The 14,891-nt window shown below is 43.9% G+C and overlaps 1 protein-coding gene across 1 annotated transcript in view; it reads left to right on the top strand.

Annotated features, from left to right (window-relative positions):
* The window catches only part of LOC124137692, a 53,808-nt gene extending 40,885 nt beyond the window's left edge, over window positions 1–12,923 (top strand). The window contains exons 6-10 of the mRNA XM_046504101.2: window positions 4,475–4,628; window positions 6,311–6,367; window positions 7,104–8,628; window positions 9,783–9,874; window positions 12,347–12,923. Coding sequence (XP_046360057.2) covers window positions 4,475–4,628; window positions 6,311–6,367; window positions 7,104–8,628; window positions 9,783–9,874; window positions 12,347–12,459 — 1,941 coding nt within the window. The 3' untranslated portion in view covers window positions 12,460–12,923. The remainder of the gene's footprint in view (window positions 1–4,474; window positions 4,629–6,310; window positions 6,368–7,103; window positions 8,629–9,782; window positions 9,875–12,346) is intronic.
* The last annotated feature ends 1,968 nt before the right edge of the window (window positions 12,924–14,891 follow it).

Here is a 14,891-nt window from a genome sequence, read left to right as displayed (position 1 = left end):
GCCTGGTCCGAAGAAGTTCCCTTGACACCTTCAAGAAATCGCTAAACCACACGATTTTGAACCAAAACGAGCAAGCTTCGCGGTATGGAAACGATGAAAATCAAGTGGAAACAAGAGAAGACCCACATCACCTGTTGTATCTTGAACAGCGCGGCACCGTACAAAATAGGCTGCGCATATGGGCAGATAGAACCACACACCTCTACATACACCACGTGAAACGAGTCTTATGACGTCATTCCTTTATTAATTGGCAAGGGGCATAAGCCATGGTGTGCCCATTCGTCACCACTCGCCCCTTTTCGTAACCTGCAAGATGACTCGTCCCCCTATCGATGAATGTTATTTGCGAATATACGACAAACCAATCAGAATGCGCGTATGATTTCGAGTTCTTTGTCAAATAATCCCTCAGAAATAATTTTTGATTCTACATATGTCTTGCATCTAAAAATATACCCAAGACACAGTTAAATGTGTTTAATCATACTGTGTAATTCCGCACGTCCCGATGTGCTTTAAATTGCATCTGAAATATATATAATATATGGGGAAATATATGTGAATCATTACGCAACGAGTTGACAATTGTTTTAGGTTTGCCCGTTTGCGCTAAAACGGACCCCGGTCGCAAAAATGGCCACGAGAGGGTCACGAGTCGCTATTCGGCTTGTCCCGGAATAACACGAGTTGGTCACGAATGGGTGTGTTTATTATAGAAATAGAACTCTCGGGAAATGTGAAAAATATTAACCGATTTTATGAATAAAATCAATTAGATAATTGTGATATTTTTATTGTTTGGCCTCTGAAACTACTAGGTAAATATTTTTCATGATGAAAAAGGACAAGAAAAATAGTGTTTTTTTCGTGTGAACTTGCCCTTTAAATATAACTTCGGCTATACCGTGTTCGGATAAACTAACAGCACATGTCTTTCTCCAGTTGGGAAAATTTTGTCTTTTTTAATCTGATAAAAATCGATTCTTTGTTACCCCAGGACGTGATTGAAACCAGTTTCCGTGCAGTGACAGGAAATATCGGATTCTGACAGTAAATATGAGTAATTTTCTGCGATATATACCACGGGGAACATTGTTATCGTCTGAATGTGATTGGCCCGTGTGGATTAGCTGCAGTGAAGCCTGCTGTTAATCAACGTCATTAATGGAAGACTTCGCTCGCATAGCGTAATCTGCCTGACGCTGAAAACATCATGTTTCTCGTTTCATGTTTCATTTACAACTCATCACCTGTGTGTAACGCGCCACTAGCCCGTTGTCTCGGGTTTCAAAGAGAGCATTTGATTACTCATATAAATTTAAAGGATTTTTAAAAACTGGTCGATATTGGTTCGTTTCCTCTTTATTGGGGCTTTGAAATAGTGTTGTCAATGTGTTGAAAGGTCGCAGCAACCTACAAAGAGAAGTGTTTCAGCTGTAGTGTCTCCGGGTAATGCTGGCGGATTTTATGTGATAATGACATGGGTGATAATGTGAGGTGAGATGAAATGGGGTTTAACTTCGCGTCCAAGATTATTGCACTTATATAGCTACGTGTATGTGTGTATGTGTGTGTGGCTGCTTGTACTAGTCCGGACTGATGCCGATTTATAGTGCTAGCACACTGAGATACCATGCCGCAGTTTAACATGAATACCCCACTCAGACACAGTGACTCCGAGCCGACCAGTCCTTGTTTTAGCCCCTTAATGCCGAGCGCCAGACAGGGTAACAACAAGTACCATCTTTCAAGGTCTTTTGGTATGACGCGGTCGGGGATCGAACCCCGGACCTTCCGCTCTCCGGGCGGACGCTCTACCACTAGACCACGGAGACGGTCTGATAATGTGAACGCGCCTACGCTTAGTGGATTGTTTCGTTAATAACCCGGTCACTGCCTTAAGGTCTGGTCATAGCACAGCCGCTTTCAGTGTAGGTAACACAACCCATGCAATATCATACAGTGGGGTGGTCGGGTAGCCTAGTGGTTAAAGCGTTAGCTCGTCACGCCGAAGACCCAGGTTCGATTCCCGACATGGGTACAATGTGTGAAGCCCATTTCTGGTGTCCCCCGCCGTGATATTGCTGGAATATTGCTAAAAGCGGCGTAAAACCATACACACTCACACTCATGTATATCTGAATACACTAGACACATGAGACATAAACAACTCATATCCAACATTCTAAACATTCAACACGGCCACGCTGACTCGCCTAATGTCCAACAATGATTATCTTTCCAAGTACAGTAAATTACGTTTAAAACGAACACTCTTGTAACGAACTGACGGATATAACGAACTGTTTTGGGGTCCCGTCTATTTGCAGTATACATGTTGTATATATGCTTATAACGAACTACGATTATAACGAATTAAAATTAGTGGTCCCTTTGAGTTCGGTATAACCGTAGTTTACTATACTATATTTCTATATCTTTCGTTCCGCATCTCGGTTTAACAGAATTTTAACTCAAGTCTTTATTCTACCTATGAATCGTCCATGATATATCATGATTACTGAACACTCCCACTATAAGAACAGCTGTAACATAAAATGAAACTTCTCGGCTTAGACTGTGAGAAGATATGAAAGCATAATATTTACTCGGAATATTTCGGGACTACTTTCCCTGAGCGGAAGCGTACTTATGTGTTATCTCAGAATAACACGCGCCTTCCCATACTGATATGTAGTGACCCTCGGAGCAATATTCCCCTTCTTCATGGGAATTATTTTGGAATCACACGTGGACGACACGGGTGTTATTACTTCAAACACTACTTGCGATACGCAATACACGGGTCCGTTCTCACTCGGTGCATCTGTTGGTGGGTGAACCCATACGAGTTTTTACAGTCTGTTGCCAGGGTTACGAGTATATATTAAATCTGGTTTATTGTTTTATCACTGTAGGGTAAATAAGGGGAGAAGAGGTGAAATGGGGTTCAACGTCGCGATCAAGATTATTGCACTATAGCGACGTGCATATACGTGTGTGTGTAGTTGCTCGTACTAGTCCGCACTGATACCGGTGTTATAGTGCTAGCCCCTTGAGATACCATGCCGCAGTTTAACATGGATATACCACTAAGACATAATAGCAACTCCGGGGCGACCAGTCCTTGTTTTATTCCCGTAATGCCGAGCACCAGGCAGGGTAACAAAAAGTACCATTAGTTACGTCTTTAGGTTTGACGCGGCCGGGGATCGAAACACCGATCTTCCTGTCCGGGCAGGCTGTGATGCAAGGAGCAATGGAGGTTGTCTATGGAATCCTAGGAGGGACGTTGTCACGACAATGCGACAACACGACAATGTCCCTTCTAGGATTCAATGAGCTATCTATGAACAGATGTCTTCAGGACAACAGCAGTATATACATTAAAATACTGTGTTCAGTCTAAAGCGAACGAATCAAGTTTGTTCATGGCTTCGAATTCAATTCTAAAGTCTTCACTCGCGCATGCTAGTTAAGACATTGATGGATGCTTGAGAGTGAACGATGCACGTATCATGGCCCGTTGGCCGAAGATAGATTTGCTTCGCTACAGATGCTGTTACCGTTATCAAACATGCATCGAAACGTCGAGTGATAAGAATAAGGTTGTTTTAGTCCGCCACTTAACTCTGTCTTCTTTCATGCTACAGTTTCTAAAGTGTAACTTAAAGATAAAATGCATAACCCTGAGGACAAGTATTCAACAAACTAGAAATAAAGCTGTATTGGTAAATATAGAATACATCAATTTATGCTGGAAAGTCTCCATTTGGGATAATGCTCTATTGAACAGTGTTTGGTCAACGTCGCCCTGATCTATTTATCGGGGATACCTGGTGACCCAGGCGTTCAAGTTGCCGCAATTCGCTGTGAAGAGTTGCGTCCCTTAGTCTTAGAATGTGTCACTCACTCACTCACTCACTCTGGTTACTGGCCTGCGGGGAACGTGGGCCAGAATAGGTCCCAAAGACTTGGTTGATGCATGTCATCGATCCCAATGGCGTGGTCCAATCTGGTCCAGATTCGATTATTTCACTCACTCACTGACTCACTCACTCACTCACTCACTCACTCACTCACTCACTCACTCACTCACTCTGGTTACTGGCCTGCGGGGAACGTGGGCCAGAATAGGTCCTAAAGACTTGGTTGATGCATGTCATGATATCCCAATTGTGTTGATTGATGCTTATGATATGAATCGCTAGATTGTCTGGCCCAGACTCGATTATTTACAGACCGCCGTCATACAGCTGGAATATTGCTGAGTGCGGCGTAAAACAACAAGCCAACCAACTCAAAGCTAAATACGGATCAAGTGTTCACAATGTGTGTCCAAGTTAATTGCGTGCATTGTTGCACGTCAACACTATTTCCTGGTTCAGACTCGATTATTTACAAGCCGTGATGTAATATTGGCTGTTGCGGCGTAAAACAACAGTCACTAATGAATCTATTTATCATGTAGGTTGTAAATCTCCCTCGACCCTACGGGGAGTGTAGCTCACCTGATCTCTCCTTCTTCCCTCAATATTCACTGGAGAACTGTGATGTGGAGTGTTTCACGAAAAGGATGGATGCAATCTGTGGCTGCAGACTCTTCTATATGCCGAAGGGAGAAGGTAAGTATTGACCGTACTCGATACAGTATTGCCATCATGGTTCCATTTCTTATTTTACAACTACCCTAACATTTCCATGACCTGTAGATCCGTGAATATCCGGGGTAGAACAGGTCTTCAGCAACCCATGCTTGCCCTAAAAGGCGACTAACGGGATCGGGTGGTCAGGCTCGTCGACTTGGTTGATGCATGTCATTGATCCCAATTGCGTGGATCAATGCTCATGTTGTCAATCGCTGGATTGTCTGATCCAGACTCGATTATTCACAGATCGCCGTTATATAGCTGGAATATTGCTGAGTGCGGCGTTAAACAACAAACAAACAAGCATGACCTGTAATTACAAATAATCTCAGTTCCCATCCAATGGTGACATTAAACGAGGTTTTATAAATAATGTAATTGGCTATAGATAGTTGACAGCTAAAATGCGCTAACTACTATTAACTGTGGGGTAGCCGAGTGGTTAAAGTGTTGGTTTGTCACGCCAAGGACACGGGTTCGATTCCGTGCTCGGGTACTTTGGAAGCCCATTTCTTACAAGCCTATTCGAGGGCACGGGTGGCCCAGCTGTCTGAGGCACCGCGATTCGCTGTGCAGAGTTGCGTCCCTTAGGTACGCCAGGAACCTATTATTTTGGGTTCGAATCCCGGTTCGCCCCGATTATGTTTCTAGGTTTGTCAGCACCATACCCGTGTTCGTAGGTTTCACCGAAGTGGTAAACGCCATAGACCTGCAACACAGGGCTTTCCTCCCACATTAAGCTGGCACGCCGTAAAATAACTGGAATGCTGTTAAAAGCACCCACTCACTATTAGTCTATTCTTATAACAATGCAGAATTAATGGAATCGTGGTACAATTAGTGGCCTGGCTGATTGTGTAACATCGTACTCCTACTATTTGGTTATTTGATCATGTTATCAACCCCTGGTTTGTCTAGACTATTTCCAGAACGTGATAAGCTGTGACATTGTTGACTGCGGTGTAAAACAACATACGAGGGGCGTTCAATAAGTTTTGCAACATCAATATAAGATCAAGTCGCAGAATATCTTTTGCACTTTTTTTTCAATATAATCTCGATTCACCTCAATACACTTATTACATTTGTCCTTTAAGCTTTTAATACCACTTTTATAGAAATCCTCTAACCATGCCTCTGTGGCAGCCTTTATGTCCTCGTCATCCTGGAAGCGTCTTCCACGTAGGGCAGATTTCATTTGCCGGAACAGGAAATAGTCACTGGGGGCTAAGTAAGGCTGTACAGTTAAATCACCCACCCTAAGTGTATTGAGGTTATTGGAGATTGTATTGAAAAATAAAAGTGCAAGACTTGGTCTTATATTGAAGTTGCAACTTATTGAACGCCCCTCGTAAGACTCACTCTCTTATGGTGATTTTAGCTTATACAGTAAACTACGGTTATAACGAACTCAAAGGGACCACTAATTTTAGTTCGTTATAACCGTAGTTCGTTATAAGCATATATACAGCATACCTACAGCAAATAGTCGGGACAAAAAAGTAAGTTCGTTATATCCGTCTGTTCGTTATAAGCGTGTTCGTTATAAACGTAGTTTACTGTATTGTATTACTGACTGTGACTGTGACGTTACTAAACAGTCACTCATTCACTCAGTTACTATTGCCTTTGAGTGTATATGACATATCCTGCTGCAGATAGCCCCGAGTACTGCACGCTGCAGGAACACCATGACTGTTACCAGAAGAAAATTGGTAAGTCTAAACTTTACCTCCCACCACCACCAACTGCTGTGAACGGGAGTATTGTCCTGATGAAGAACCTCATGTCAAAGTTTGCGCGATGCTTCTCTTTGATAGACTCACGCGTGTTTTCAGTACGTTGACATACAATTCACCATTCATAGTCGTTCATTGTCGTAAGTAATCTATGTGTATTATACTATGTGTAGTACCCCAAAAAGTGGGCATAACTTTCTCAGTGGATCTGGTTGCTCTGCACAAATTGGCTGACCCGACGTGTTTCACCTCCGTGGCTTCTTGTTTGCTCTCAGGGTCATAGTGATGGGTAATTAAAAAAAAATAGGGGGCGGTGGGGTAGCCTAGTGGTTAAAGCGTTCGCTCGTCACGTCGAAGACCCGGTTCGATTCCCGACAAAGGTACAATGTGTGAAGCCCATTTCTTGTGTCCCCCGCCGTGATATTGCTGGAATATTGCTAAAAGCGGCGTAAAACCATACTCACTCACGCACACATTGAAAATCTTCTGGCTTCCGGTTGGTTTTCAGGACATCAGTGATGGTGATCCTTGTAGTCATCTACATCCTATAGCATTCTAGGAACTGATTGGGCACACACCTTGACATGTACATGTTTATGAAGGATTGCTTTAAAGATATCAATGGTATCTACAAGAGTGTGGGCTTGCCCCCACATCAATCTGACACGCTGTGATATGACTGAAATAAACACTTACACATTCATATTTACAGATTATATACGTGAGTCTGTGAGAGACACGTGTTCTTGCCCTGTCCCCTGCTCTTTCCACATCTTCGACCCCACCGTCTCCTACGCCACCACATCGACCTTCGTGATAGACCGTTTCCTCAGCAACTCCAACCGCTCCGCCCTCAAAATGAAGTACAAGAACGCGAGAGACATCACCCATCGCCTACAAAGCAACAGGGCCAACCTTCTTAAATCTCTCACAGAAAACCTGGACCGGAAGTTCCGTACGTTGAACCACGTCATTCTTGACGAGTTGGAAGTGAGTATTGAAGAGCAGGAGAAACACCTTGTGAATGTTTCCAATAATTATCTCTGGAACTGGAACAAGACGAACATATATTTTCAATACCAGAACTACATTCTCCAGAAGAACCTTGTACGTGCCCGAGACGCCATGAACGAGAGGACGTTCTCTGTATTAGGCCATGGGGTTCAGGAGTTCACCTTCAGCGTGGAAAGACAAATTGCCCAACTGGTTGACCCACAGATTGACGACCCTGCTGTCCGAGAGGTCCTCTTCCTCATGGTCAAGAACCAGTTGAATGCAAGACTGGATATAGGAAAGAGAACCTTGCAGAACTACACACAACTAATAAAAGGCTTCCTCAATACGTCATCAATTTTTAATTATAAATACCAAAATTTTAGTAGGAAGAACAGCAATTTCATTCTTCCTCGGGAACTTTTGCTGCAAGCGTTTACACGCAGTAATCATGTTCGTGTGAGGTCTCTTAGAGTCGAAAGGGATATAATTACCATGGCAACATGGATGAAAGAGTACGGTAGAATAGCAGAGGAAGCATTTTATAATAAAACGGTAAATGACACAGAATTGTACATAGCAAATGTGAAATTTTTACGTGCGTCCAGAGAATTTTTACAAAGTAAAAGCATGTTTTTTAACGATTTCATCCAGTGGCCAGTGACCCAGCTGGATTTAAGAGAACAACAATTCCTTCAAATGCGAAGTGACTTTATCCACATGCGGGATACAATGTTGGGGTATTTCTCCAGCGTTTCCGAACTAATCCATGGCATCGAGAGTTCTTTGATGGCTGACATGGAAGTCGGAATACAGATGTGCAAGGAATACTTAACCCATGGGAACGTAAGCAAAGTGCATGTAGCAGAGCTCTTTACGTCTGAGAAAATCCAAAATGGTGTCAATAACTTGAAAGTCTTTTTTGACACTGTGAGGAATCGTGGTCAGAATATCTTCGACGGCTGGGATCAGATATCGATGGCCACACAGCAGATGTGGAACTTCACGCTAAGCCAGGTTAACCTGATGCGGTACTGGAAGTATAAGAAGATCGGACGGTATCTCAGGAATTACACCCAGGTGGCTGCAGAGATCGCGCAGGAGTTTGCAGATCACCGGGACATGATTGACGTCCGGTGTCGGTTCCTGAACAAGGACGAGGAGTTCCTGCAGAGTCTCGGGAGTCTCGTGGAGCACATGGAAATGTTCCATGCCAGCAGTCACGTGGACTCAGCATTTGTCAGGTTGGTCTTGTCTTACTTGTGTTGCAAGTGTGTGTGTGTGTGCGTGCGTGTGTGCGTGTGTGCGTGCGCGTGCGTGCGTGCGTGTGTATGTGTGTGTGCGCGCGTCTCTGTGTTTTCAGATTTAAGGGTGTTTTCAAGTATTTCACGATCTGGAATTTTTACATTTGAAATATCCGTATAAAACCATCGGATCCGAATGAAATTGCCTTGCGTTGAATACTCAATAACACCTTCAAGATACATTCTATTTTATCATATCATGGGTAGGTGTCTCGGCAGGATAAAGCCAACGGATAAAAACGATATACGTACGGCGCATTAACAGATAGAGATGCAAATATCAAAGGCCAACTAGGGACTACTTTAAGTCTTTTTTACAAATAATCATGGCTTCGCCCTTGTTCGGCGATCGAGTCAGAACAAACTATCGGGAATCTGGAGAAACTACTGGGATAATTGCTATCATTATCAAAGAACAGTTTAATATACTGAAAATCAGTGTCTATCTGTGACTTAGCTAAGGCATTTTATTAGTTTTGGTAACTTGTTAGATATATATTGCGAAACAATTTAGCGAGGACACAAGCCGCTGTATGTACATCTGATTGCACTTTGTAACGTTATGACAGGCAGAATCTAAACAAACGTGACTCATAGACTAGGGCTAGAGGGGTTTCCCTTTAATAAAGCGCAGTACTCTTGGACAGACCGATGGATTGCCACGAAAGCCAAGTAGAAACAATTTGCGTAGGCAATTGTTGTTTTGCTTATATGTAGATAAAGTACTGTCTGAGAAAGAGGTTTCAGCTGGAACTACATTGGCTACTGTCTTCTGTCCGAATAACACATCACTTACCCTCAGACGTAATATATATATATGCGCACATTCCAGAAATATTTAGGCTATGTTTGTAAGGCATGGGAAGAGATTTTTCGAGCACAGAATTGAAGAATGACATTATATGATAAAGAGGTTATCACGCTTGTGTGGTTGGGGATGGTAAATATACTGCATTAGGAATACACACTATGTATTTAGCTCGCCAAGGCTCGCAAAGTAAATTTTTATTCCTGATACAGGGTATTTACCATCCCCAAACACACTCGAGTGATAACCTTTATTGATCCTTTAACTGATGCTCTGTCTTCGCCAGGGATAACTTCCTAAAGGTCAATGTCTTCTACCGAGAACTCAGCTATGAGAAGATAACTCAACAAGTTGCCTACGACATTTTTGCCTTACTATGTAAGTATACAAACTGTATTTGTCATATACTATACGACCCGTGAAGACTCCGGGGTAGAATAGGTCTTCAGCAACCCATGCTTGCCGTAAAAGGTGACTATGCTTGTCGTAAAAGGCGGATCGGGTGGTCAGGCTCTCTGACTTGGTTGATGCATGTCATCGATCCCAATTGCGTGGATCGATGCTCATGATATCAATCACTGGATTGTCTGGTCCAGACTCGATTATTTACAGACCGCCGTCATATAGCTGGAATATTGCTGAGTGCGGCGTTAAACAACAAACCAACCAACCAACCATATACTATACAGACGCACAATGGTTCTACCAAACTGCCCTATGGCCCAGGGGAAGGTCAAGCGTCGTGTGTCTTTAAGCATCCAACACGCAGCTCAAGTTGTATTAATTATGGGCAATATCCAGTTCCTCGGTTCATTTCACTGGGATTGGGGAGAATAGGGTTGTGTACGTATATTTTAGCAATAGCTATATCAGACAATACAGTGGACTCCAAGATGGGAATCGAACCCGGTCTTAGGCGTTATCAGCTAATGTTTAAACCACCAGGTCCAACTGCCCCTTGTTACACCGCAAACCGCGACATTCGTTTTTCTGCTTTTCTTTTTTTCTATCCTTAGTCTGTCATGGTGCCTACATGGAGAGCACGTCTCCCTTTTTGTGAACCACTTGCTCAACAGACTTAATTCCAGTTATTGCTATCCGACTATTCTGACATTGATTTCAGTACTAATTGCTCCTTTTGTGTATTTGCATTAGTCAAATCCCACAAGCCTGGAGTCATTTCTACAGTTTAACTTTTATCCCTTAATATACTACTCAAAACGAACTTACCTTCGATCGTGAGCGGGGCCAAAGTGTATATATTGTAGAGTTGGTCAACAGGGTTTTACCAACCCAGTAAATACTAGGAGTCATGAACATTTGGGTGAACCACGCGTGAACAAAGGATATTTTAACAACCAAAAAAAACTTCAAGTAAAGATGTTTAAATTCAGTGAAATAATTCTGTTGATAGAATCATGTTATATTGAGAGTCTTTGTTATAGGTGATGTCGGCGGATCCACGTGACACCCTGAGTGTACCCTATTCACTGAGTGTCTCTGTTAGAGGTGATGTCGGCGGATCCACGTGACACCCTGAGTGTACCCTATTCACTGAGTGTCTTTGTTACAGGTGATGTCGGCGACCCCACGTGACACCCTGAGTGTACCCTATTCACTGAGTGTCTTTGTTACAAGTGATGTCGGCGGATCCATGGGACACCCTGAGTGTACCCTATTCACTGAGTGTCTATGTTACAGGTGACGTCGGCGGATCCACGTAACACCCTGAGTGTACTCTATTCACTGAGTGTCTTTGTTATAGGCGATGTCGGCGGATCCATGGGACACCCTGAGTGTACCCTATTCACTGAGTGTCTTTGTTACAGGTGATGTCGGCGACCCCACGTGACACCCTGAGTGTACCCTATTCACTGAGTGTCTTTGTTACAGGTGATGTCGGCGGATCCATGGGACACCCTGAGTGTACCCTATTCACTGAGAGTCTTTGTTACAGGTGATGTCGGCGACCCCACGTGACACCCTGAGTGTACCCTATTCACTGAGAGTCTTTGTTACAGGTGATGTCGGCGACCCCACGTGACACCCTGAGTGTACCCTATTCACTGAGTGTCTTTGTTACAGGCGATGTCGGCGGATCCATGGGACACCCTGAGTGTACCCTATTCACTGAGTGTCTTTGTTACAGGTGATGTCGGCGGATCCATGGGACACCCTGAGTGTACCCTATTCACTGAGTGTCTTTGTTACAGGTGATGTCGGCGACCCCACGTGACACCCTGAGTGTACCCTATTCACTGAGAGTCTTTGTTACAGGTGATGTCGGCGGATCCATGGGACACCCTGAGTGTACCCTATTCACTGAGAGTCTTTGTTACAGGTGATGTCGGCGACCCCACGTGACACCCTGAGTGTACCCTATTCACTGAGAGTCTTTGTTACAGGTGATGTCGGCGACCCCACGTGACACCCTGAGTGTACCCTATTCACTGAGAGTCTTTGTTACAGGTGATGTCGGCGACCCCACGTGACACCCTGAGTGTACCCTATTCACTGAGTGTCTTTGTTACAGGCGATGTCGGCGGATCCATGAACATCCTGAGTGTACCCTATTCACTGAGTGTCTTTGTTATAGGTGATGTCGGCGGATCCATGGACATCCTGAGTGTACCCTATTTACTGAGTGTCTTTGTTATAGGTAATGTCGGCGGATCCACGTGACACCCTGAGTGTACCCTATTCACTAAGTGTCTTTGTTACAGGTGATGTCGGCGGATCCATGGACATCCTGAGTGTACCCTATTCACTAAGTGTCTTTGTTATAGGTGATGTCGGCGGATCCACGTGACACCCTGAGTGTACCCTATTCACTGAGTGTCTTTGTTACAGGTGATGTCGGCGGATCCATGGGACTGTTTATCGGCGCCAGTGTGATGACAATCTTCGAGATTCTGGATCTTCTTGTGTATCATTCGGTGACTGGCACAGAGATGAAGCAGTAACGCGCGACCCCCTCCGCCCTTCCCCCGCATCCAAGTACGATACTGACTTATCTGATTGAGATTTTGAAACCCCTGATTCAGAGTGCCCGTGTGAGATGGAGAATAGGCAATCATTCCCAAACCGTGTTGGTTGTTTAATGTTACCAATATCCAATATATATTACGGCGTCATGCAAGTACTCGAGTCTGGACAAGTGATTGCTGTTTTAAGCAACGTCCCGCGTCGTTGGATTACCTTAAGAAACAACCTACCAACTCACCGAGCCTAATCACCCAATCCACCTCTTACGACAATTAAAATAGTTGGCTTGTCTCGACAGAGTTGGCCAGTCTGGTGCAGCATTTCAAGAAATGTCTACATTGAGTGATGTCCCTAATACATTCGTGAAACAACTCCTTCCGACAAAAAAAACAAAGTGAACTTAACTGATTGTTTGCGATATAAATAAAAGCGACAAAATAGACAGGTTTGCGAAAATGTTTTAGCTAGAAGCACTCGTAAAATTTCCCAGGCAGTGACGTGAGGTTGAGGCTTGTTGTTAAACTCGAGATAAGCAATGATTTGAGAGTGAGTGAGTAAGTGTATGGTTTTACGCCGCTTTTAGCATTATTCCAGCAATATCACGGCGGCAATGATTCGAGATGATGTGTTGGTAGGTGTTTTCTTGGCGCAAATGGTCTCAAGATCTCAAACGTTTTACGGTAGATATTTGGACAAACGTGATGTGCCTATTTGACTTATGCCAAATGTTCCCAAATGATCTTTCCCGGGGATCAAATGACTTGCCTCTGCACGTGTTTGTTACTGGTGCCACCGGTGGGACAGGATGCGCTCGTTGTCATCACTCTTTGATGCTGATTCATAAACACATACAGACCGCATCCATGGTCTAGAGGTAGAGTGTCCGCCCGGAGAGAGGACGGTCCGGGGTTCGATCCCCGGCCGCGTCATACCAAAAGACGTTAAAAGATGGTACTTATTGTTACCCTGTCTGGCGCTCGGCATTAAGGGGCTAAAAGAAGGACTGGTCGGCTCGGAGTCAGTATACTGTGTCTGAGTGGGGTATTCATGTTAAACTGCGGCATGGTATCTCAGTGAGCTAGCACTATAAATCGGCATCAGTCCGGACTAGTACAAGCAGCCACACAAACACTCACACGTACATGCACGTCGCTAGATAAGTGCAATAATCTTGGACGCGACGTTAAACCCCATTTCACCTCACCTCACCTCATAAACACATACTCATACAACAGTCGCAATCGAACAATGGACTCGTCTTTCAGCAGAGATTTCTTATGGTTAAGTAAAGAATCGCTTTTATTCAGGTAGGGAGTTGGCATCGGGCATATCATCCCCTGTATTCGACATTGTACACCAGGATCACGATGTCTAGCTTCAACTTGGGATAAAGTGTTTGTGTGTATCGCAACCAAGAAACTGAAGGAGAAGATGTACGAGTGTTATTGTGTTATCCAGCTTAGCACTGACAAGAACGTTGTGCGGTTTGCCCATGTGCAACGGAGCCTATTCAAAACATATATTTTCATTTTATTTTTAGAAACTCCGCAAATTTTCAAATGCATAATCACATGAAAAAAACTTTTATTTTATTTAACTGCACTCTCTCAACGCCATTTAGTAAAGTCGAGAGGACGTAAAATGTTGTCTGATCTTAGTATCGAATTATAAACGAGGATATTAACTCTACATGGATAAGAAAATATTTTGTTGTATCAAATTATACTCCTTATACGACTTCGTTACATGCGGAGTAAAATGTCCTGTGAAATTCATCTTTACGGGTATGTATACATTACGTTCTCTATCACCTGTGCATAAATTGGGCCGATATGCGATGCATAGTCGTCGCTATTAACCCAGAAGTCGGGCAACGGCCTGCTTCTAGCGAGAGACCAGCCGGACAATACTCTGACCAATGGGCGCTCAGGTTACGTGGCACCAACGGGAATGTTTCTTGCATGACATTTAGTGTAACATACCATCAGGGTCGGGCAATGGACGTGTTCGGACATAGTTTATGTACGGAATAGGGCACATGTGGCTTCTGTGAGGCCTTGATAGCTGAATGAGTGAGTGAGTTGTGTTTAACGCCGCTTTTAATAGTATTCCAGTTATATCACGGCGTGTCAGCTAAATGTAGGAGGAAAGCCCGAATTGATGCAGGTCTTAGACGTTTACCACTTCGGTGAAACCCACGAGCACGGGTATGGTGCTGATAAACCTAGAAACATAATCGGGGCGAACTGGGATTCAAACCCACAATCATAGGTTCCTGGCGTGCCCAAGGTACGCAACTCTGCACAGCGAATTGCACAGATACCAGACTACAAACAGTCATATGGAGGAACGTAGTGAATACAAATCCCTGAAGTAAAATACGGACAAAAGAAAGTATAAACACCTATGT

The sequence above is a fragment of the Haliotis rufescens genome, unplaced genomic scaffold, assembly GCF_023055435.1.
Source record: "Haliotis rufescens isolate VD_foot unplaced genomic scaffold, xgHalRufe1.0.p SCAF_29, whole genome shotgun sequence".
Lineage (NCBI taxonomy): Eukaryota > Metazoa > Mollusca > Gastropoda > Lepetellida > Haliotidae > Haliotis > Haliotis rufescens.
The sequence above is the reverse complement of the archived record's forward strand: the minus strand, read 5'-3'. Positions and strand labels throughout refer to the sequence as shown.